A 23,513-nucleotide genomic window follows, 5' to 3' on the forward strand; every position below is an offset into this window, starting at 1 on the left:
TGACACAAAAAACTGTTTTCTATGATAACATGCAGTCCCTGCAGTTTCATACTACTTACGCCCTTTTTCTCTTCTTTGTGCATTAGAGAACATGACAACAGCATTTGAAATTTAGTAACTGAATCAAAAACTGATAAAAAACAAAGCAAGAAAGTGGTGAATGAGTCTGTTTAGATGGGCAAAAGAGAGTATGGAAAGTCAAACTCGGATTCATCTGTTAGACATCACAAGCTAGCTGACTACCGTAGAGTAGCAGAAAAAAAACATAATTAAGGAGTATTTTAGAACATCATACTTGTATCATTTGAGCCACACTGGAGGGTCACTTGTCAAATGAAGTTTTATGATACCATCCAGAGTATTTTAATAGGGACAGTAAAAAAGTACAACAGTAAAGACAATAGCGAGATTTAAAATCAGGATTTTTCAGTTCTATTCTGTACCCCTCAGAATGATCACAATCGTAAACTATCTAAGAACTGAAAAAAAAAGCCACTTTTTATGAAGACATCTGGGATTGCAGGTCTACTGATGGTGGAGAATGCTGCTTCTGGCTTCAGTTATTCCTGAAGTTACAATCAGGCCAAAATTAGAGGGGAAAAAGGAACAAAGTTACAGATGAAAGTGATTTCTATGCCGTTTGATATCTCTTAATCCATCAAGATCAACTGTGGCTGATGCGTGCTACTCCTGGATTCTAGCTTCATTCTTTAGTGTGTACAGGATTGACTTTCAGCCCAAGTGGTTCCTAACACATGAAATTTTAGGACTGCCTAGGGCTTCCACAGTAGCAATATTTTATTTGTCCAGATTTGGAAACCTTAGCTCTGACCATGTGATTCTCTTTCCTACTGCAAGGTACAGTCCTACGACAAGAACAGCAAAGGACTGAATAATCCAGCTCCTGTCGCTATTTGCTTATAACACAACTGTAGAGCAATGCGAACGCTCGTACTTGTACCTCTCTGATTCTGTCTGCTTAAGCTGAAGCAAACTCTGGAAGGAAAACATGCCTTCTTTGTATACCTAAACCAGACCTGATTTTAAAAAGCTCAGTGTCAGATGCAAAAAACGCTGTTAATTTAATCGGCTCCTGCACAAACCTTGTGTTTGGACTGTAAGGTTTTGGGATCAACGGATGTATGCTATTCTAGGCTTAAATAAGCACTAGTAAAAAGCCCTGAATGTTGACTGGTCCAATGACACCAGCATAACATACTTAGGGGATGAATTTAGGCACTTGGGTCTAAAAGGAGGATGAGACAGAATAAAACAGTCTACCTAAATATATTTACCAATGGATAACAATTCCCAGCGTGGCTATAGCAATCCACAGTCTCACTGCTACGGAAAGGGTGGACCTACATCTCTACCCTCTCTTCTCCCACGTTCCTGTCCACCCCTCTCCTTGCATCAATTCTGGCACTCGTCTGACTCCCGGGGGAAGAAAAAATAAATAAATAAACAAACAGCAGTTTTCTGCCCGTTTAGCAGCCGGGAATGCGTGCGGAAGTAGTAGAATTGCCTTTTTTGGCAGCAGAAAGTCATCAACTTGGCTTCAGTCTTGTGAAACCTCATCGCAAGCTCCCCACGCGGCTAACAGAAAGAAGCGAGGATTTCCCGGGACCTGCGGAGGGGAATCTCACCCGCCCACGCTGGGGCCCAACAAGTCGCCGTTAGCTCGAGGGCAACGCAGCCTCTCCCACCGAGACGCGCCAGGCTGCGCTAACGACCCGCCCGACCTCTAACGAAGCAAGCGGGGGAAATCCGGTGCCTCCCCAGCGATGCCCCCGGTACTCGGGTACCGCTCACGGTAAAGCCTGCTCGCCCAGGGGAGGAAGCAGCCACCTCGCAGCGGCAGGGTAAAACACGCTGGGCAGGGTATAAACAGGAAACCCCAGTCACGAAACTGTTTAAAGTTATCCTTCCCGTTCCAAATGTACCTAACAAGAAATGTTTTCTTCCTACTGACGTAACTAACCCTGCACGAAAAACTACAGGGAAAGTTTCTTAGTCCAAAGATGTTTTGCTCTGCAGGAGATTCAAACGCTTGAAAAATGGGGGAAAAGAAAACCTTTCCCATTACTGACATGTTTTGGATTTGACATCAGCAAGTTCTAGGCGAAGAATGATGCTTTCCCATGAAGAAAATAGGAAAACAAAACAAAACAAAACAAGCTTTCTCTGAAAGAGAGATGAACAAAACCTATCACCATTTCCAAACGTTTCCCTTTTTTCCCTTTAAGAAAAAGCAGGGGAGTGAATTAGAATTCTTCACTTAAAGGCCTTTTAAGAGAACTGAGTTAAAAACACATAGATAAAGGACTTTCAAAGACTCCTGAGATCTGCTTGGGCACAAAGTGACTTGTCCATCTCCCCAAACTCAATGAACAATGAAAAACTCACAGGAAAAAAAAATGACAGCAATTTTTAATCTGGAAAGAGGTCTTGAGCCTCAAGCATGAGCTCCAGCCTGAAGGACCTGTCTGTATCTAAGCAAGCCCAGAGGCATCACTGCTTTAGGTCCCTAACGAAGGCTACTTAGGGGCAGAAGTGGCCTATGAAAACTGCATTTGTAAGAAGGGATTTTTTTTGTTTATTTTTTAAGCTCAAACTAGTTGACATGGCTGGTAAAAGCAGATAAGGTTTTGAACTCATGACTGTATTAACCTGCCTCTGTTTTTCCTCGCTACCCTAGAAAAAAAGAGTACGGAATAAAATGAACATTTCCCTCATCACTGCCTATAGCTGTGCCAGGAGCCGCTGTGCCCACAGCTTTTTTTGAAAGCGGTGAAAGGAACTAATTTGGCAGATTTACTCCCATGAAAAGGCTGGTTTCTATCACGCCCTGGGAAACAATTTGCAAAAAATTTAAACCTAACCTCCCCACATCACTGTATGCAGCATAAGCTCTCTGCAGCAACAGGAGGGATTTCTGATTCAGTTGTCATGAGGTGAAGAACAAGACTGCTCTGTCACGGAGACAGTTAACGCAATGCTTGCACCGAGCTATGCAGATGGGGAGAAAACCTCCCCAGATGAACAAAAAACCACAACAGACAAACTAGATCCTTTTATGTGTCCCTTTAATAAAATACATTTGCATAGTTATCTTACAACTTCATTTAAAACAAAGATGAACAGTTGCCTCATGCTAAGCATAGCCTGCATTTGCATGTCTTAACAATTTTCCCCAAACAGTCATACTCTAGCTGGAAAAGAACAACAAAAGATATTTTAAGGCAGCACACACCATTACGTAGCAATTTATTAGTTCATTACATTAAAGTTGCATTATCCTGGAGCAGCTCTCACCCCCGCTACAGGCCAAGGTTTGTCAGCATTCCTATGATCAGACCTATTTACAGGTGTTTTCAACCCGACTCAAAAACATCACACGGGGATATGAGCTGACAAAGCACTGGGATGGAATAAGATGGAATAAATACTCATTCACTGGTAGGAGACGTTTCAATTATTAGCATATAACTTTAATAGAGTTTTATGCCTGCTGTGCTCCTAGCTATCGAGTGAATACGTGACGTGACGACGGCACCTGAACGCCTGCACACGACTCTCCTGCGCGGATCCAACCGCTGGATCAGGAACTCAGCTTTGAAAGCTAAGCTTTTGCAGGCTGTCAGTCCTTTAAGCAAACTGGACAACTGCAAAATTAGGAAACATTTCAGTACCGATTCTTGTGCATTTACAGCGTCGTTTCTGTTCTTACCCCCAATTACCCAACGGCCCCCGTTCTCTGCTGGCCCACAGGAAACAACATTAAGCAAGTAACGTGCTGCAGGCAGCATCACACTTCGCTTGCCTGGCTGGCTTCAGCTTTCACTGCTAACTTCTTGGGGCTCCGAGCAACAGTTACACTCTCAGCTTTTGACTAGGGACCATCAGTTTACCCAATCTCCCTAGTTTTCACTGTGTCCTTAAAGCAGTTCCAAAGCCAGCTGTCTTCACCCCAGCAAGGGATGAACACTTTAACACCGGTTTTAGCTAAGTGGCTGGGATGACAGCCGAACTTCACTCTGTGGACTTGTATCAACGTGAGAGGGGACTGCACACAGCCGGAGACAAATTAACATTTTTAAAACACAAAGTCTGATTTAAACTCAGCTTCTACTAGCTACACCTCTTCATTGATACGGAAGATTACTTTAAAATCTTGTCTTAAATACATCCTCAGCATAGCCTTTCCTGTTGATAATCTTATATACGTATACAAGTCTTTCCGCACCAACGTGTGGCAGAAGCACAGAGCTCTCTGGTGACTGTTCCCAACCTGCATTAGGCAGACTCTGCAGTAGAGATTAATACTGGAGGCAGAGACTGTGTCTTTTTCTAATCAGCATTATTAAAATATCTTATCATCATCGTTATTACAGTTAGAGAACTTAGAGGGTACTCAGGTAATACTGAAACACTAAAAAATAACTGTGAAAGCCCCAAATGCTTAGTTCCAATATTCATTAGCTCAAATTGAAGGCAGCTGTTTCAGTATTTATTATTGTTCATATCCACACACCCAATTACAGGGCTACTTGCGTGAAACCATACAGGATACCATCCCTGATTTTCAATTGTAGCAGTAAAGAAATGGGCAAAATGCTAGTTCCTTTAGTAAAATGCCATAAAACGACTTCCTAGAACATCCCAGGCAGGACGTGAAGTTTTTTTCATTTTTCAAAGGCAATTTGTAGCGATTTGGCATTGAAGGAAAACTGTCACTGAACATTAGGAAGTCAGTTTGGCTCAAATCACATAGGTTAACAGTGTCTTTTAGAAATGGGAAAAATTCATCGTAAGATCATCTAATTGTAAGACTACAGTGAGTGACAGCTTGATGCCACTTGTGTAGTACAACACACTTTAGCCTGTATTATAGAGGCTTCCAAAGTGCTTCAGAGAAGGCAGGTCAGGGTGATTAGCATATTTTAGTAGAAATACTTAAAAATGTCATTACAGAAGGAAAAGAAATTGAAGTCAGCTGGACCACTGCTACTTGAGAAATTATCTAGCACATTATTTGCCTACAATAACATTGTTTCATTCTATAACAAAATATTGATTTAGTCAAAATACATCCAGAATAAAAATCCATTTGTAGTTTTATGTAGGCACATTGCTGTAGTCTGTATTGCACAAAAGACATATTTCTGAACTAAAGGGCACATATACATTATTTGATAAAGTATATTAAATACATAACATTCCACTCTTTCTATAGAACTTTTGGAGAAAGGCTTTTAAATCTCTGCAATTGGATTAACATTTTCCTGATAATACCGTCACAATATTTATATATAAATATATATATATATATATATATATATAGTAAACGTACAGTAGTTTGTAAACATTTCTGATTGCATAAGCCACCTTTGTTGTTTCATTACCAAACTCAGGAAGCCAACTAAATTAAATACTTTGTCTACTAGATCTCTCCTTTTGTTACAGGATCAAGGAGCTGTTTTACCAGACAAACGGTCTGCTGTTAAATTAATCCTTTCATTTCAAGGGGTATCAAGGTATACTCCCGAGTCCTGTTCCCCCCGACGTACTATTAAAATTTGGGCACCTTCAACTGCACCATATTGCTAGCGTGCCATAACGGTACCTCAAAGGAGCACTTTTGAGATGAGAGTATAGGCCCCTGTTCAACCCAAATTCGTTGCCTTTGGCTCCAGGTGTCTGTTAGTGTTTTTTTTCCTGGTAATTTCCCTTTATCAAGGTTACCTATATATTAGGCTGCTGCTGTGTTTAACAGAAAGAAGAGCAGCAGCTTTCAGATACTGGTTGCGCCGAGTGACTGCAGACCGTAGCCAGATAAAAGCACTATTCAGTACCGTAACCGTTCAACGGGGAAAGGGGCAGGGTGAGGGTCCAGTAGCACAGAGACTGGACAGTAACTAGTATATTTGCTGTCTGCCAAAATTGAAAGCAAAATATGAATTATTCAAATAAAGGAATAACTTAAAAGGAAGGTTGTTTAGGAATAGGATATACTGATCCAAAACAACCTGAAATCCTTCTATAGTACTACTGTAAAGGAAGAAAAATTAAAACATCCTCTATTCTACTCTGAATATTTCTTTCCCCACTAAAAAGGCTATTTAAAGGCTGGACTGCATCAGATCTAAATCTTAGATCTTGCGGTGTATTTGTAATCACAGTGACTATCAGCAGCGCAGACAGGTAGGGTTTATTTTCTGGATGAACCTCACAGGCTGCCAATTTTAAAAGCTCAACATGTAGAAGATTAAATCAAGTCCAATAGAGCAATAATCAGCGAACATTTTAATTTGCAAAGTATGAACATTACAACAGTAAAAGAACGCAGCTACCCAATCAAAACAGCTCAGATAAACTGTGCAAATAGTGGGTCTTTGTGTGTCTGCAATCCCACCATGCAAACGATAACTTGATGTGCATGCTAATGATCTAGGCTTATCAATATGAAAGAAAAATACTAGAGGAAACAAGAATGGACAGCAGTGAAAGCCACACAAAGACCCACTATCCTTTCTGCTTTTACAAATTAATTGTAACTGTAGATTATACGAAAACCCCCAAATCCCCTAATTTCTTGACTGGATCTAACATTCAAACGAAGAAAAAGGATTGTGTCAGAGATATTTGAGCAGAGCTGGCCACCCTGCCTCCACGCTACAGTCAAACTTGGATAGTGGGTCTCTGAGGTGCTTTCACACTGGAAGACAACATTGGGTCCTAAAAAAAACAAAAAATGAAGGATAAAATGAACATAAATTTGAAGAGTGAAACATATGAGTTCTACGGACAAAGACAGAATAACACCAAAAAGGTCAGAAAGGAATGACTAACATTCAACTTTCTGAAAACAGACATCATGCACTTCTACTCTTGCAATTCCATATTTATGAACATAATTGGTTTTAATTGCTCATGACCAGCCACCACTGACTCTCAGCAAAACACTGTAGCTGATTCACTTTAAAAAGAAATAAAAAAAGACGACTTCTGTTATGTAGACTCAACACACATGGTCAAACTCTAGTTTTGTTAAAGGCAATGGCAAAATTCCCTGAGATTTCAACAAGATTCCATCCTCCTGGAAAATTTAGAGAAGGAGATAGAAAGCTAAGTTGTAAAGAAAAGCTTCATCAGAATTCATTTGTATCAGCACATAGCAATAACCTGCTCGATTCTGTTCAAGGTCTGAAATGAAACAAAACCTCGTCTCTAGTAAATGTGCGTCCATGAGAAGTGCAGAGTAAGTACCATGCCCCTTAGCTTTCTCATCAGAAATGGAGGTCTACACCGTCTAGAAGGGGCACTGCTAAGTCAGGGTTCAGGCAGATGTATGACTTAGGCTGCAGTTGCACATGCTGTGGACTGTTCTCAGAAAAGAGGATTGCAGATCCCAGACTTTCAACCCGGAAGCTTTAACAAGCTCGATGTTCACCAAATAATTCTTTTTAGAAATATAAAATGACGCTAGGAAGTGAAATGACACTATGACTATGAAGTGAGGTACTGATTTCATATTTGCTCTGTGGTAAAAGGAGTAAAATTCTGGATTTTTTAAACCAAAATCTTATAAGGAGAATAAATTAATAATCTTCATATGTTAAAAAGTGAATATAGACCTGCAGCATGCAACACCTCAAAGTAACTGGTATCATAAACTCTTACTACACAATCAGAAAGAGAAATTACTTAACAATAACTAGAACCCTTCAAGATGAGTTGTCCATATAGACATGGAAAAGCACATGCCACAAGCACACCTGTCTGGAGGTTGTTTTTCCACTAGGAACACCCATACAGCAAGCACGCATCCTCATCTGTCCTTACGCTCCACACAAGTGCACATAAAAACTGGTGCATGCTTCCTGCTCCTTGGTTCCTCCTGACTGCAGAATCCTCCTACAGCAGCAAGGACTGTGAAGAAGCATGTGTGAAATGTGCATATGATCACTGGAAAGTAGGTGCTCTCTTCTTCGAGAGCTTGTTTATGTGCACTTTTCAGTTCAGGTGTTCCCAAAGCAGCAAGGGGTTCACTTGGAAATGGGTCAGCTTCACTAATTAGTCAGTGGTAGACAGGAACCCCCATGCTTATGATCTTTTGTGCATGGAGATGAAGAGACAAAGAAACTTTCAGAAAGGTAGTTCCATGCTACATGCATGAGGACAGAACTTACCTCATGTCTGTGTAGCATATCACATCTGCAATTTAGGTTTTGGAAGAGGAAAAAAGGTGTAGGCAGACCTGGTGACTGGGGTGGATTTTACCATAAACATCAAGTTTGTACCTAAGGAAGTTCACAACTTTGCCGTATGTACATGGAGAACAGTCTAGGGAAAGAGAATCTGTTCCCAGTGCTTCCAAGTCTGACTCACCATCCTTGCCTAAGGCCATCTGCAGAGATGGACAGCACAGCAGGCAGGCTTACATAGGGGAGAGGAGGTGGTGTTCATCAGGTTATGGAGACTACCTGCAGGTTGCATCTAGGCACCAGAAGGAATAATGCAGATGCCTGATAAACTTCAGCAGTGCTTGGCTGAGAGAAGATGACAGACTGAAGAGAAACAGTAACTGTGCATACATTACCGAGGAGGAAGAACTGGGACAATATTTCAGTTCTACAGAAGAGCAACCTCATGAAAGGAAGAGGGGTATCTCAAATAACAGGAAGTCAAAGCTTTTGCACACTTGCTATAGGTAGGTCCACCTGGCTGAGTTTTCCAACTCTTGGCAAGAATATCTGCGAACGAGCAGATCTCCAACACTAAAAGCAACCAAGTACATAGATGTGGCTGGAGCATCTGTTTCACCTTGGGAAGCCTCCATCTGAGGTAGATGTGTGTAGGGGGGAAGTCTCAGCTAAAGAAAATACAAGATAAAGGCTCAGGCTGGTTCCATGGATAAGATGACAAACTGAAAAAAAAAGAAGGTATCTTGCTCAAAAAGCCAACAAACAAGGTGAGAGAAGGTTCTAAGAGCAAGTGTTTAAGGTAGATGAAGACTGGCTCAAATGACAAAATTATCTCCAGACTAGGCCACTGGGAAGAACTCTCAAGTGGTAAGTGTGCCCCACTTACCCAACGCACGCTCCTTGTGAAGAACTGGAAGAAAACTTAGTAGACACGTATCAGACAGATACCGTTAATACAAGATCTGACCTTGAATGGTCGAGCAAGAAAAAGAACAGAAGACTGCATATTCCTTTAATGTAAATCTATAATGATATATATATATATATATGTGTGTGTGTATATGTATGTATATATTAAAACCTCCTGCAAATCTTATTCTTTGTGTGTGCCAGGATGATTTCTGTGCAAACATCAGAATAAGGGCTACTAAAATGTCATTACAACATAAGTAACTCTACCCACCACTACAATTGCTGAGTGCATGACTCAAGTATTCTGCGTTCTGTAAGTCACCAAAATTTGGTTTGTATTTAAAAGTCCTGTTCACAGGACTGTAAAGCCTCTCATTGTTTTCTTCTTGCAGAGACCCTATGCCAAAAAGATGTAATTATACCACCACCACCACCAATTTAAGTTTTCTTGTCAGCACAGCTTATTTTGTTCAGAGAGCTGCTTAAGCAACTTAAGAGAATCATCTTGGTGACATGAATTATTTCTTTGCTAGGGAAGTTTGCCATTACAGCTCTAACTAGTAAGCCCCAGTAAAGATTCTGGGTACAAAGGCAGTCCATATAACAGAGTTTAAATTCAAGGGAAAAGCAGAATTTTCACAAGCTGCAACTGTTTGAGTACACCCAATCTGCCTGCTCCCTTTCAAATACCATTACATTTGACTGGCTAGAACAGTGAGAGAAACTGGTATTCTTCAGCAGAAACACTTTAATACTCAGATTAACAATTCTTTGAAACATAACATTTTAAAAATTATACTCATTTTTGTCATATCTCAAAGCTGGTCTCTACAAGGCCACACCAACATTCTTGTGGGACAATTCCTTAGTGATTTCTCCAGAGTACGAGTGATAGTTTCTGTGTTATGTTTAAATAAGTGCAAAAATATTCTAAAGAAATCGAAGGAAGTCTGAAAGTTCAGTTAACATACACTTAGATGTTTCTTTAATTATGGAAGAATAGCATTAAGCTAGCACCATACCAGTGAGACTTACTAGCTCAGACTTCGCACCATATGGAAGCAGCTCAGCTGATCTGAGCTGTCACAGAAATCAGTGCAACTGTGTTTGTACCACACTGGACTTGAGCTAATAAACCATGCTGGATTTAAGCTAGCTCTGGACAGAATATTGCTGCTTTTTCCTGAAGTTTCTAGATGCAAATGTTTTAATGTCACATGAGATGGGCAAATTCTAGCACAAAGCTGATAAACAAGTTAGGTCATCCGAAATACTTGGGAGAATTTTGGAAAGTTTTTCAACATATTCTTCCATCACTAATAGGTGAACTTTCCTAATCAAGCATCAGTAGATCTGCTTTGTAGAAAACAGCTTCTTTAACAGACACAAGTGTAACAACCACGTAAAGATGACATGGAGCACGTCTGCTCTTTGCTGAGTGCCACTGGCTGACCTTGTCAATACACTTTCAAAGAAAAATTTTGTTCACACAGCCACAATTTGACTGGAAAAGAAATATTTTTACTCAACAACTTTGAAATCTGAGCAGATGACAGCCTAATGACACATCAACAAGTGATGAGAAAAAAATCATCACATCAAATGTTTCCAGTTACAACTTGATCTTAGCATTGCTTTTGTTGAAAGTTAGTGATATGTGTAAACATCTTGCACTTACCACATTCAGCTACCTTACTCTAAATGGAAACACACCTGGGGTGATAAGATAACATCTGTATCACTTTTGAAAATTTAGAGAGTTTTAATACTCAAAATCAGTCACAATCTTACTTTCATAGCCTAGCTGGATTTAGAATATGCTCTTCAAAATTGAGATTCTGTATCTAAACAACAAAAACTTTCAAAGGATTATTTTAATGATGTAGATACGCCTAATTTAAAGAATTTTAAGTTTGATCTAAATGCAGGTGTTTTGACATCATAGCCATGCCGGCCAGAAGTATGAAAAAAATATCAAAGTGCTACCAAAAACGTTAACACAGATATAGATTAATTGAAAAGAAAATCTCAGGCATGGTGCATACCATATTTTGGCCATGTACTATAACGAGCTACCCAGGCAAAATATTTTATTTTCACAAGCTAAGTGGTATCTTCATTACTGGCAAATTTGCCAATACTTTTCTAACAATACAACTGTGCTGACCAAGTCTTAAGTGCATACTAGCCCTTATGCACAGGCTATTACAAGTCAGGCTCAACCAGACTTCCGGATGCTTCTCTTTATACTGAGACAACTACAAATGCTAATAACGTGCCATTTTATAGCAACAGCTGCTGCCCAGGGTAAGTAATAGCTAGGGCAGGGCTTGTTATGCAGATTGAGAAACTTTTACATGAAGATACATTCCCAGACCCCCCAGCTTCACAGGTTGATTTAAAAGCCGATTTAATCACAGTGCCCCAGGATGAAAAGCTGAGGGAGTGAAAACTGGTAATTTGCTCTGAGGGGCCAAAAATGGTACTGAGGAGGGGGGAACCAGAAACCTTTATGCTGTTTATGTGCAAAAAAGGCTGAGAAACTTCTGAGCTTCAGACAGGTGTATATTCTGGCATTCAGTTCTCAGGCTGCCCCTGAGCACTCTGCACTAGCACTCTGCTATTACACACTGGCTGCTTGGTAAAGTGTTGGCTGTTTGTAGATTAAATAGAAAAGTCAATGCAAGAAGTACCAGTAAATTCCTCTGAGGCTTGGGACTCCGAATTCCAAACACAAAGCAGAATAGCAACACACCTTTGAAATATAGTAATAAAATGCTTTAAAAAAAATTTATTTCTTACACTGCTGACTTGGGTCAGAATCTGTAGTCATCTTTACGTAGTTTGAGGGAAAGAGACCTGTCACACCATTGATTTCTCCTTGCCACCAGTCAGCATCATCTTTGCTCAGTACATTAATAAGCTGCCCTTTGGAGAAACTGAGCTCATCTTCGTTGTTTGCCATGTAATCATACATTGCTATGACCTGACACACTGCAAGGAAAAAACAATTAGCAGAAATACTACAGCTGTGCAAGTATTATTCTTGAGTATTTAACATAACCACAGAAAAGAAACAACAATTTCAGACACTTGCATAAGAAAATAACCAGATGATCTTATACTGATATGAAACTGCCCTCCCTTTTCTTTTACTCCTACTACAAACTGGGTCACAGAGTAATGTTTTCCTTTACTTCCACTTTAGGTGCTTAGGTAGCAAATGGATTCAGTTAGTAAAGCATCCATTGACTTTCTAAATATTTTAAAATATAAGCAAGTACATTTTTCGCTCTTCTACTGGCTCGGTAGAGAAAGTGCATTTCATTAGTTTATAGGTGATACTTAAGAGGGAAAACCAGGGAAACCCGGGAAGCTGTTGTATAAGCAAACCAGAGCTGTGGAGACAGCGCAACTTAAGCATGCAGAACCAAAAAAGCTACTCTCTTCTGTGAAATAATCACATTTGTGCCCAGCCATCCAATTGAAAAATCCTAGTGGAAAATGCAGCTCTATCTCCCTCCTGACAAAGGGGTTTGCCAGTGATTGCTAGGTTTCCATAAGACTTTTGCTGGTACGTGGAAACAAGGACCTCACAGAGAAGTGTGGGCTCCAGGCAATCCAGAGACTTTAGGAGTGCATTCAGCAGAATTAAGAAGTTCTTGCCATAGGAGATGGGCTGCTGATCCTCACAGACTTCTGAATATAAACATGTTTGTATGACTGAGACCTTCTGCTGTAAGGTAAAATAAAGGATATGCGGGACCCCACAAAGAACTGGTCTGATTAAGTTGAGACCTTCCTTTTTCAAACCTAGGTAATATCTGAATGGATATGTCTGTTGAAAGTCCCAGATTCTGACTAGGGCTTCTACATTCCCCAGTGACACCAAAATAACGTACAGCCGTTAAGCATACTATTACACTAGTTATGAGATTCAGATTATTGTTTAAACAACTGAAACAGTTATATAAAATACTGTAAGGGAAAAATAAATAAATAAAGTTAGTTTTTTCACCTGAGGGAGCAGCAGATGTTCTTTCACTGCTTGGACCCAATAATTTCACATGGCTGGCAGGAAACCATCCTTTCTGTCTCTTTTTTCCTCTTGCCTGTAAATGTTCAAAATGGTTATTACACAAATAAGACACTAAATAGTTTATAGATTGGAAAAAGTGCAACAAATATCTCATACAGCTTTGCTAGCAAAAAACCAAGAAGTTGGTCTTCCACTTTTAACTAAATACTAAATATAAATCTGAATAGGTAAAAATCAGGCTAAAAGGATTAAAAAAAAAACATATCAAAAACCAGAAACCACAATTCAAATAAATCTGCACCCTAGTATGTTCACCCAAATGTGTATGTTCAAAATTTTCAAGTGCAGCTAATAGTTTTGGTGCATAATTTAATAGAAAGGCTGAAAATTCACCCTATGGAAATTGTGCTTATGTATAAGGAGTCTATAACGAGACATCCAGAACACAGGTATCAAACACCATAAGCTACTTTTGAAAGTCTTGACCCAACTGTTTGATATCAGTTTCCACCTGGTACGTAGTATGATTGTTTGAAAACAAGTCCCAGAGGGAAAGATGATCTCTGGTCACACTGAAGAAATAAATATACTTCAGATCTCACATAAAAAAGCAAAGTTGTAAAAGTGAATGAACAAAGATTACAGAAAGCAGTATCTCCAGAGTGAGCTCTATCACGTCAATCAAATAAATTCAAACTAGCAAGAACTGATTATCCACCTTAGTTTTCCCTATCAACACTTCCTTGATTATCTGAGGCTTCTTCCTGAACCAGCACTGAGCCTAATTTTGTAAAAATGCAAACTCTTGTTTTCTGTATTTTCCTGTATACAAAATTAATAATTCTTTCACTGCGGATTCACTAATGTACAGAATTTGTGGAAAAAGCACTCAGTGTGGCACTTCTCAGTGCAGCGTGATCTCCCTCCTTGTTTCTGGAAAGCAGGCTGGTTTTAAAAATGGACGCAGAATAGTCAGATCAATCCTGTGTGGGGCTGAGATAGTTGGAGGGAGAAGATAGATGTAAACAACAGTATTCACTCAAAGAGAGGGTGTGGGGCAGTAAAATACCTTGGCAAAGGCCAATTAAATGATACTAGGAGGGCTATTTAATCCTAGTATCAGAAGTAGTATGTTTAAATTCTGGCTAAAACTACATATATTTATGTGCTCTAATACCTCTTAGATAAAGAGGAAAAGGGTAACAAAGATCTAAGATCATGATTTAAACTTTTCCATTGGTTACGAAGATGAAGGCTATCAAGGCCAAGATCCATGGGCCTCTAAAATTCAAAATATCAACTATGAATTAAGCAGAATGCTGCGTAACACAGTACCTCTAGCTTTAGGACTAGACTTTCATCACTAGATGGGAAAAGGAGAAAAGGTGGGAACTGCAGCCTTCAAAATAAACTAGCTTCCCTCCAACTTCTAAGGGTTCTTGTTCCTTCATCAGAAGGACTTTACCATTTAACCTTTTATCAATTAAACCCTACTGTTTTTATTAACTGACAACATCCCCCCTTCCATTTCCAGGCATACGATCATTTACAGTTTTACTATTTTCTTTTCATGACAAAAAAACCCCCAAACAAGAACAGCAATGCAAGGTTTAATTAAAAGCTTTTTTCAAATATGGTTTATACAAGGTGAAAATAACTTTCTAGTCAAGTTTTCAAACACTATGCTTTGCTTTGCTTTTCTTTTCCCCTCAAATTAAACCAAAGACCACCTCATTCCTGTTCATGGGGTCACAATTATTTTTCCTTCAATTAATTACCTGCAACTCTCCTTGCCACCATCCACTCGCATTTTTCTTCAGAATAAGTATTAGCTGTCCTGGAGCCAGACTAAGCTGTTCAGTTCCTGATGCAACATAGGCAGTAGTAACCTGAGCAATTTCTGAAGGAACAGAATATTAATTGTATGTGGGTTTTTTTTTTTTTTTTTTTTTTTTTTTTACAAAAAAAAGTACAAAAGTACAAAAGTACAAAAAAGTACAGTAGGAGCTAGATCCACAGAAATATCTTAGTACATACCTTGCAGTTAAGCACATTAGCCACCATTAAAACACTATTGTAAATCAGTCCTAAATGTTTGTAAGTACTTAAGAAACAGTCCTAAATATTAGAAAATTATCACACACTTACCAGGTTTCTTATTTATTGTTCCAGTTTTGCCAGCATTACTAGAACTCTGCAATAAAGACACAACAACCATCTTTTAATGTGCAATACAAACAGTAGAATTTGCACTATTTTTAATTCATGTGCACTGAAATTTTCTTTTGCCATAAATACACCTTCTTGTCTGAAAAGGGGAGCATCCTTTTCATCCTCTTCCAGGAGAGGTAGCAACAGAAGTGGCATTAATTCCAACTTTACATGTCTACCTCTAAATTTGCAACCCTAAGCTCCTTTTGCTTGAAAAAACAGGCACTTTTAGGGCATGATTCAGGCGGTCTATTTTAGATGTCTACTTTATAAATGAGATTAACTTTGCCCTAATAGTGCCCAATTCTTCCTAGTAACTATTTAGAAAATCTGATCACTAGTTTATAAGTAGATGTTCACATCCAATCAGATCAAAACGCTTGCTTTCTTAATACATTTATCTCAGATGCAGTGCTAGAGACCTATAACTTCCACAAACTCATCAGGCAAAAACAGGTTTTGCATGTGGACAGAAAAGTACACACAGCTTTTTACTTTAAGTCTTTATTTAACAAAACACCACGATCCTGTGCAGACAGAAGCAGTGTGACGTTGTGGCTAGAGCACTGAAGGATTCAGACGGATGCAGAATTAGGATTCAGGCTACCTGGGATCCATATCCAGCTTTTGTTTTTTTCAAGCACTTTAACCTCTGCTGAAGATCACCATGTAAGAGCTAGATACCAATAACAGTAATATAAAATCAAAAGAAAGCATCTTGCATTAAGTAAAAGACTCAAAATAAGGACTCACTTCTTGATCCTTTGGTTTGACGTAATTGGAGGGAAAGATTCCAGTTCTGTCGTCAATGCTCCCTGTCCACCATTCCCCTTCTTTCTGAGTCACCAGTATTTCCTCCCCTTCCGTGAAAGTCAAGTCACCAGGTTCAGAGCTTGAATACGAATACAGTGCAATGTACTCTGTATAGACAATACACACAAAGAAGGAGACAACAGCTTCAGCTAGGAAGATAAAAGCACATCAGACGCAAGTAAAGGTATTTTTGATATCAGCATTCATCAAGTGTTCACAACATGGATCATGTCTTAGCAAGTCTATGAATCAACCTACCTGCTCAGTCATAATCATCTTGCCTCACGCTTACAGCTCTGGCTTACATAGGTACACAACATTTTCCAGACAAGTATATTTACCATAGTTGGAGTTACTACCCTTTGAACATCCTGCAGATCAACAGAAACCTCTAGACCACAGCTAGAGAATTGTTATCTCTTGTATGAAGCACTTCACCCCAGCTCCACATTTCATAACAACCATTTATATTATACACCTACATCTGATTAAATATATTATCATCTGATTAACAGAGCAGAGATGGAAAACACCAAGTGGAATTAAAACGTAATTGTGGAAGCATGGAGAATACACTAGATTAAAAGGCCTAGAAAGTGCTCCTCCCAAATTCTTCTCCATTAGTATTTGTTTTCTCTACTGATTAAAAGAGAATGGTCCATACTTAGGAGACTAACAATCTCTTCTTGTGTCTCTACAGTATAATACAGTACAGTAAACAGCCACAGGAAAAAGAAAAGTCAGCTAATGGGTATGAGACATGTTTTAGTTTTCAGAAATCTCTATAGCTAGTTACAAATCAATGTGTGAGCAGGAGTCTTAAAATAAAACAGCAACAACAAAACCCTCATACACTCAAGCCTATACTCAACCTGATTTAGTTACAAATTTCACTTAAGTTCTTATTTAAGGATTTTTGTAACAGTAGCTTGATATTTGCACTGTATCTTTTGGACAAGCGTTCAAAGACTTGCTCAGAATTTCTTTATATATCCAAGCTTATTCACATGCCATTAAGCAGAAATAAGTTGTACCATTAAGTGACACAATCCATGGAGCCTTACCCTCTCCAGCTGTGTAAGACTGTGCATTAGGCTTCTTGTTAACAGCTGCATAAATAGCTTCTGGTCTGCTGGAAAAAAAAAAGTTCAAGTAAGAAGGCTGATTAAGAACGAATGTCTTTACGAGGATGAGACTGAGCTCACTTTAGTTGTCTCAAAGTTGGCATTTCCTCTAAATAAATGTTACCTTGACTCTCAACTAGTGATGAGTATTATTGGTATTTAAGATGTAGGTAGAACCCAAGAGCACAGGACTTTTCATCACAATATTTTTGGGGAGGAAGGGAAGGGAAGCTAGATCTGTTCAGAAATTATGCCATCCAAAAGAAGTACAAATGAAAAGTTTTGTCCAAATTCTCTCATTTTAGAGAATTTCAAGTAACTTCTATCATAACACATGAAAAGATCAATTCACACACAATGGTGCAGCCATTCTAGCACTAACTAGACTTTGAATAATTACCTGAACAGTTACCTACAGCATTAGAATAGACATAACTATCTTTTCAAGTAAAGAAATACACCACTATTTCTGCCAGATGTGCCTTAGGAGTTTATGATGCTGAGTGTTAAGGAATTCTTGGTAAGTCATTAGTAGCTGGCACCTTCAGAGACATAAAGTAATTACACTGCTAGAGGGCTGACTCAGTAATGAACCAAGAAAAAGTTTAACACTTGATGAATAATCAAACACCATTGATTTTTCACAGCACTCAGCCTTGGAAGACCTTCTGTTTACACAGTAGTGAGCCCAGCATTACTTAGCTTGCAAAAAGGAAACAACAAAAGCCTAAAATGGCATTGTGTAAATGGTAAATGCTATTTAGGTTCTGCACTGTAAAGCACTGCAACAGTTTTGCTCTCTAAACCATGGCTTTTTGTAAACTGTTGGATAAAATAATAATAAAAGTCTCACTCACTCCTCTTTCTTGATTTCACTCCCAGGTAAGAGCTTGACGTACGATTTTGGAAACCAACCCCTTCCTCCATGTACCTCTCCAAACCACCAGTTTTCCTGCTGCTCCAGCACAGTAATGATATCATTTTTTGAAAAATTCAAGTGGTTATCTTTTTTTGCAGTCCAAGAGCAAAGTGCTTGTGCTTTTAAGTTCTCTACAGGTTGTCCCTGTTAAGACAGAAGCATAGGTGTTGACTGAACTTACTACCCAAAACTGGTGCAAGTGTTAAAAAACAGATGTATCATTTCTTGCATTCCAAGCCGGTTCATTCCTAAGGGCTGGCAGAATGATTTGTTGTCTGGACAACATTTGCATTGCCATATACATGCTGTTGATTCAGGAACAATCTCTCAACTCTTTTTCTTATTTGTCAGAATATCTTGTGTGTCCAGTTCTAGGGGAAAACGATAATAGAATTAGGAAAGAGACTGCATGGGTCTCGTTCTCTGGTCCACCAAAATATATGGAATTATATCAATGCATACTAGTGGGGAATTCAGACTAGTTTCTTTATTCTCTAGGCTTATGGTAGTCCAGTGTTAGAAAAGAAAAGGAAAAAAAAAAAGTCAGTATCATTAACATGAATCTAAAATACAGCAAGCTCTCTCCACTCTCACACAACATACCTGTCCATGAATGGGTGAAACAGATCCAGGGGACACAGTGCGAGTAAAAGCTGATTTTTGCTGCCATGCTGTATTAACATTTAGGCTTGAAAAAGGTACGTTTTGGTAATCAGCTTCCTCTACTGATTTACTTGGTGAAAGTGGTCTGCAAATCAGATACAAGCATATTTAACACAGGACAATTTTTGTTTAAAAAGTACATCAAGTAGAAACACTATTTTTACATATATAAAACAGATATGCTATACAATACAAACCAGACTATCAAAGATTTAAAATATACAAGTTAAGATCATTTCTGATAGATTCTTCAATAAACTTTCTGCATTTACATTTGAAAACAAACACATAATGATACTATATGGCCATTATGTGTTAGAAAAGGCAAATTAACAAAAATGTAAAAAGAAAAAAAAGCCCATACTCTGAAGCAGCTGAGGTAGTAGATAAAGATAGTGTAGGAGGAAGTAAGGCCTTCTTAGGAGATAAAGATTTTTCTCCTTCTGGTATTTTTTCTACATAATTGCATGGAAACCAACCAAAATGTCCTTGAAAACTCCCATATAGCCAACCAGGCTCTCCCACAGTTTTTTCATCAACCTGTGGATAAGAGGATAAAAGCAAAACAAAACAAACAAAAAGCAATTAACAGCACAAAGCAAACAAGATATCTGGTGTGTAAGCACCTCTTGACACAGCGTGAGCTGCAGTCATACAAGCATCAGCATTTCCATTCTCTTCCCTTTCAGAATTCAGCTGATTTTGCCCAGTTGAAGGAAGAGGGTGACGCAACTGCCATGTGTCTCTGGCAGTTCCTCTCGAGGCAACCCTCTGAACCTGGCAGCCGATTTCGGCGAGTTTCAGACACAGGTAGAGACAAGTCTTCACGATGTTACGCTCCTTCAAACAGGCCCCAGGCAACAGGCAGGTCAGGGACCACGCACAGTACCTGGAGCCACTCTGGCCTGCCAAAAACCATGACGCGCCGCGTTGTATTTTGCTGAATGCGCAGCCAAAAGCGGCATCGGGCTGGCCTGGCTGCACACGAAAGCTGCTGCAGTTGGTGCACTGAAGTCATTCTGCTTACACAACGGTTGTCTTCTTAACTGAGGAACATATTTCTCCATAGTTTTATTTACAAGAACGGAGGAGGGATATGCTGAGCCTGAAATTAACTGTATCCAAAAACATGTACAAAAATCTAGTGTCTACTATAATGAACCATTACAGAGCATCCTTACGCATTCAAATCAATATTAAAGCCTCCATTATGCTGTATATATTCAAACAGAGTAAGAAAAATGGGCTAATATTAGCAGCTCAAATACTAACAACTAGTTAGTTCAGTTGGGGTTGGGGTAGAAGAGGCGGTGACGGTTGGCATATTTCTAAAAGACAACATCAGCAGTTAAATGTCACTTAATTAATTATATCTGAAAAGGAAGCCAAAACAACACCTACTTCTCTTGCTTCCTCTTCCATGCTTCATTGGCATGAAAACACAAATACGTGATTTAACACTATCAAACTGAAGTCTAAACCTAGAGGTTTAAAAATTCTGTAATGCATTGCTTTGTAAACTCGCCCTTATCATCTGCCTGTTTCACTTATAATCCAAATGAGGGGGAAAAGTACGTATGTATATATTAGCTACATACATATTACTCTATCACCACAGCTGTAAATCGGTTTTCACAGGTCTACAGATTGCTTATGCTTTCCAAAAATATATGTATGCTGACAAATGAAATAATTACATGAAATGATACAGATTGCAACTGGGAAGCCAGAAGATGCTCCTAGCCTTATGTTCTTGCTGTCACATTATGGATAGCATATGTAACTGAATTCACAAGGATGCTTCAAAGAACGGACGCGGAATAAACTACTGTAGATATCTGCCTGAGGGTGCATTTACAAAGGACCAGCCAAGTACGAGACAAAAAAGATTAAGTTAAGAATACATCAGAAGACGCTATTCAGATGTCTTGTGAAAGGTTCTTCTGTATAATCACCTGCTGAAACCACTCTGTTTCATCTAAATTCAAATGCCACTAATAATCTTGTCTTATTGTGTAGCCATTCATGCCACTGTTTACTACACTCACGTTTCAAGCCGACACTTAGAGGCCTATCAGTACATGTAAAAAAAGCTGCAGTAACTACATCATTTCTGATTTACTAATTTTAGAAAGTTTGTTTGGAGTTTACTATCGTTATTCTAAGCTGATTTTCAACATCTCTCAGATGTGTAAGATTCAAAGTGAGACTTTAGCTAAACTAATCCTAATTTTATCCTTTAAAAAAAAAATCAAATTTAAAATTTCAGTAAGTCTAAAATATATTAACACAATGCTTTTGATGCTTAAGACCTTGTATATCTCAGGACTGGGGGAGCTGTTTGCTTTTTTGCAAGTTATATATGATTGACAAATACTTACCTGAATTACATCGCCAGTATTAAAGCTCATCTCATCATGATTCCTTGCTTCAAATGGATATAAAGCTCTGTAGTTTACCAAGGCAACTGAATTCCTAGACTCTGAGGCACTAACTGCATTGCCTGAAAGGAGGAAAAAAAATAGTTACCCTTTTGATATAGCTGAAAGACATGCATTTAGTTGGAGGCTTCTCATTCTAAGCAACAGATACGAATATAACAAGACAACAGCCCCAGAGACACTATCAGAGTTAACTAGGCACAACAGGCTGAGGGGATGCATACAATGCACGAATTTAATATCCTAATCATCAGAAATGTAATACAGGCGATAAAGTGCATTGTCTTCCGAAGCAAAAAAAATGACATCTTTATCTTCTCATCCTTTCTTGTCAAACAGCTTTGGCTAAGCCAGTGCTTTAGTGTAGTCCCTTTTAATACAATTATAATTTTCCAAGGTGAGAACACACTGATCAACAGTAAGTGCTCAGCAGCACATACGATGATTCTACTTAAAAGTCTAAAATAGCAAAATACCACGTATTTCCATTTTCTAGGCATTTTATGTTCTCCAAGTCTACTAATGATGTTGCTAAACAGCTAAGCATTTTTCAAGGTGTAGCTGAGACGTGCAAAAATCTGTCAGTACAGCCCTGACTTGGTTCTTGCTGAACTCAGTGACAAACCTGGCTTAAAAAAAAACTGATGAGATCTAATGAACGAGAGAACTAATCAAAACTGGTTTTAATGAAAATACTGTTTTATCAGCATTTTTCAAGGTCCCACAAATAAAGTTAGGTTGACTTCAGTTCTTTTTGCTAATAAGATGCACAGGTTAATACAGAAACAAAGTGGACTGCAATGTTAATAATTCACGTCACTGGGGGTTACCTGTTCATGCACCCATCATCTAACAAAGCTCTGCTGTGTTAGCATTCTGCTTTAATGACAAAAGTTCAAGCCTTGTAAGAAAGCTAAAATATTACTGTTTCCAGATGCCATGATTTGTTGGCCAAGATCACCAAAAGATTTGTCGCAGAGCCATAGGTGCTGAAAATTGATAAAACCCAGCTGAAGTTAATAGAACTAGTATGATTTATACCAAACTAAAGACATGGAGTATTGCTTTTCTAATAATATTTTAGACAATAAACCTGCCATATTGTCATGTTAACAACAAGACAGCTAAAGAATGAAGTGACATTCAAGAAAATAAGAATGATTAAAACAAAAAATTCCAAAAGAATCTTCATTTTCATTCAGGTACCTTCATTTTTCCATGGTGGCTTAAAAACTTTACTCTCTGTTGGTTTCAGCAGATCTGCAAACTTCTCATTTATGTTTAATTTAGAAATGCGTTTCTCTGTCTCTTGAGAGCTGGTCACTTCTTTTCTTTTCTTTAGTTCTTCATTCTGCTTACGCCTCTCCTCAGCTTCTTTTGCAATTTGTTCTTGCTTCCTTTTATCTTCTTCCAGTTGCCTCTGCCTTTGTTGTTCTGCTTCTCTCAGCATCTCAGCTTGCTTGTTTTTGCTGTCCTCTTCATGAAGCTGTTGATTTCTCCTTTCTCTCATCACAGCAACTGCTTCTTCAGCTTTCTGTTTTTCTTGGATTTTTTCCTGCATTCGTTCTTCCTCTAATCGCTTTTTTTTCTCCTCTTCTTCCCTTCGGATGTTTTCCTGCCATTGGTTCTCTTTCTCCCGTTTTGCTTTCCTTAAAAAAGGAAGGAGGATAGGAAAACATAGATATAAAAATGAATGAGATGCACTTGTAAGTATAAAAACCTGCACTTGTAAGTAAAGCTGTGTCTACAGTTATGGTTTCTTTTCATTCTAGGCCATAAACTCTTTGGGAGGAGACTGTGCTTTGCCTAATGTGTATGCCAGTATATTTCTCATATAAATAACAAACGGATTAAGAGTCTTCCTACAGAAACGCTGTGACGTGGTTACTTGTGCAGTGCCTCCGTGGGCACTTCTGCTCACCTACATTCTTAGGAGCAAGAAGTGATCTGTAACTTAACAAGGGTGGTTTTAGGCTTTCTGCCAAGGTAGTATCCAAATCTCTTGATTGCAAACTAAGATTTCCAAACAGATTCAATAACAGAATTAGCCTCTGGCAGATGCATAAAAATAGTCTTTGCATATTGATCTCTGCTGCTTTACTTCCTTGTCTTCAGCGGTGGCAATCTATTCAGCATGTTTACGCCCTCGGCTGCCAAACCACACTCCTTAGCAGGGAGAAAGAG

At 38.8% G+C, this 23,513-nt stretch overlaps 1 protein-coding gene across 7 annotated transcripts in view; it reads right to left on the reverse strand.

The window, feature by feature from the left end:
• The window catches only part of ITSN2 (intersectin 2), an 83,629-nt gene that overhangs the window by 9,510 nt on the left and 50,606 nt on the right, over positions 1–23,513 (reverse strand). For 5 of the 7 annotated variants that reach the window (XM_067294370.1, XM_067294368.1, XM_067294364.1 and 2 more), the window contains 11 exons: positions 22,536–22,978; positions 21,270–21,391; positions 19,253–19,428; positions 18,829–18,973; positions 18,164–18,369; positions 17,247–17,314; positions 16,123–16,289; positions 15,307–15,352; positions 14,937–15,058; positions 13,138–13,231; positions 11,922–12,113 (listed from right to left, as the gene is read on the reverse strand). In XM_067294370.1, coding sequence (XP_067150471.1) covers positions 11,922–12,113; positions 13,138–13,231; positions 14,937–15,058; positions 15,307–15,352; positions 16,123–16,289; positions 17,247–17,314; positions 18,164–18,369; positions 18,829–18,973; positions 19,253–19,428; positions 21,270–21,391; positions 22,536–22,978 — 1,781 coding nt within the window. The remainder of the gene's footprint in view (positions 1–11,921; positions 12,114–13,137; positions 13,232–14,936; positions 15,059–15,306; positions 15,353–16,122; positions 16,290–17,246; positions 17,315–18,163; positions 18,370–18,828; positions 18,974–19,252; positions 19,429–21,269; positions 21,392–22,535; positions 22,979–23,513) is intronic. The other 2 variants (XM_067294371.1, XM_067294367.1) reach the window with 1 other exon arrangement.

This window comes from Apteryx mantelli, chromosome 3 (assembly GCF_036417845.1).
Source record: "Apteryx mantelli isolate bAptMan1 chromosome 3, bAptMan1.hap1, whole genome shotgun sequence".
Lineage (NCBI taxonomy): Eukaryota > Metazoa > Chordata > Aves > Apterygiformes > Apterygidae > Apteryx > Apteryx mantelli.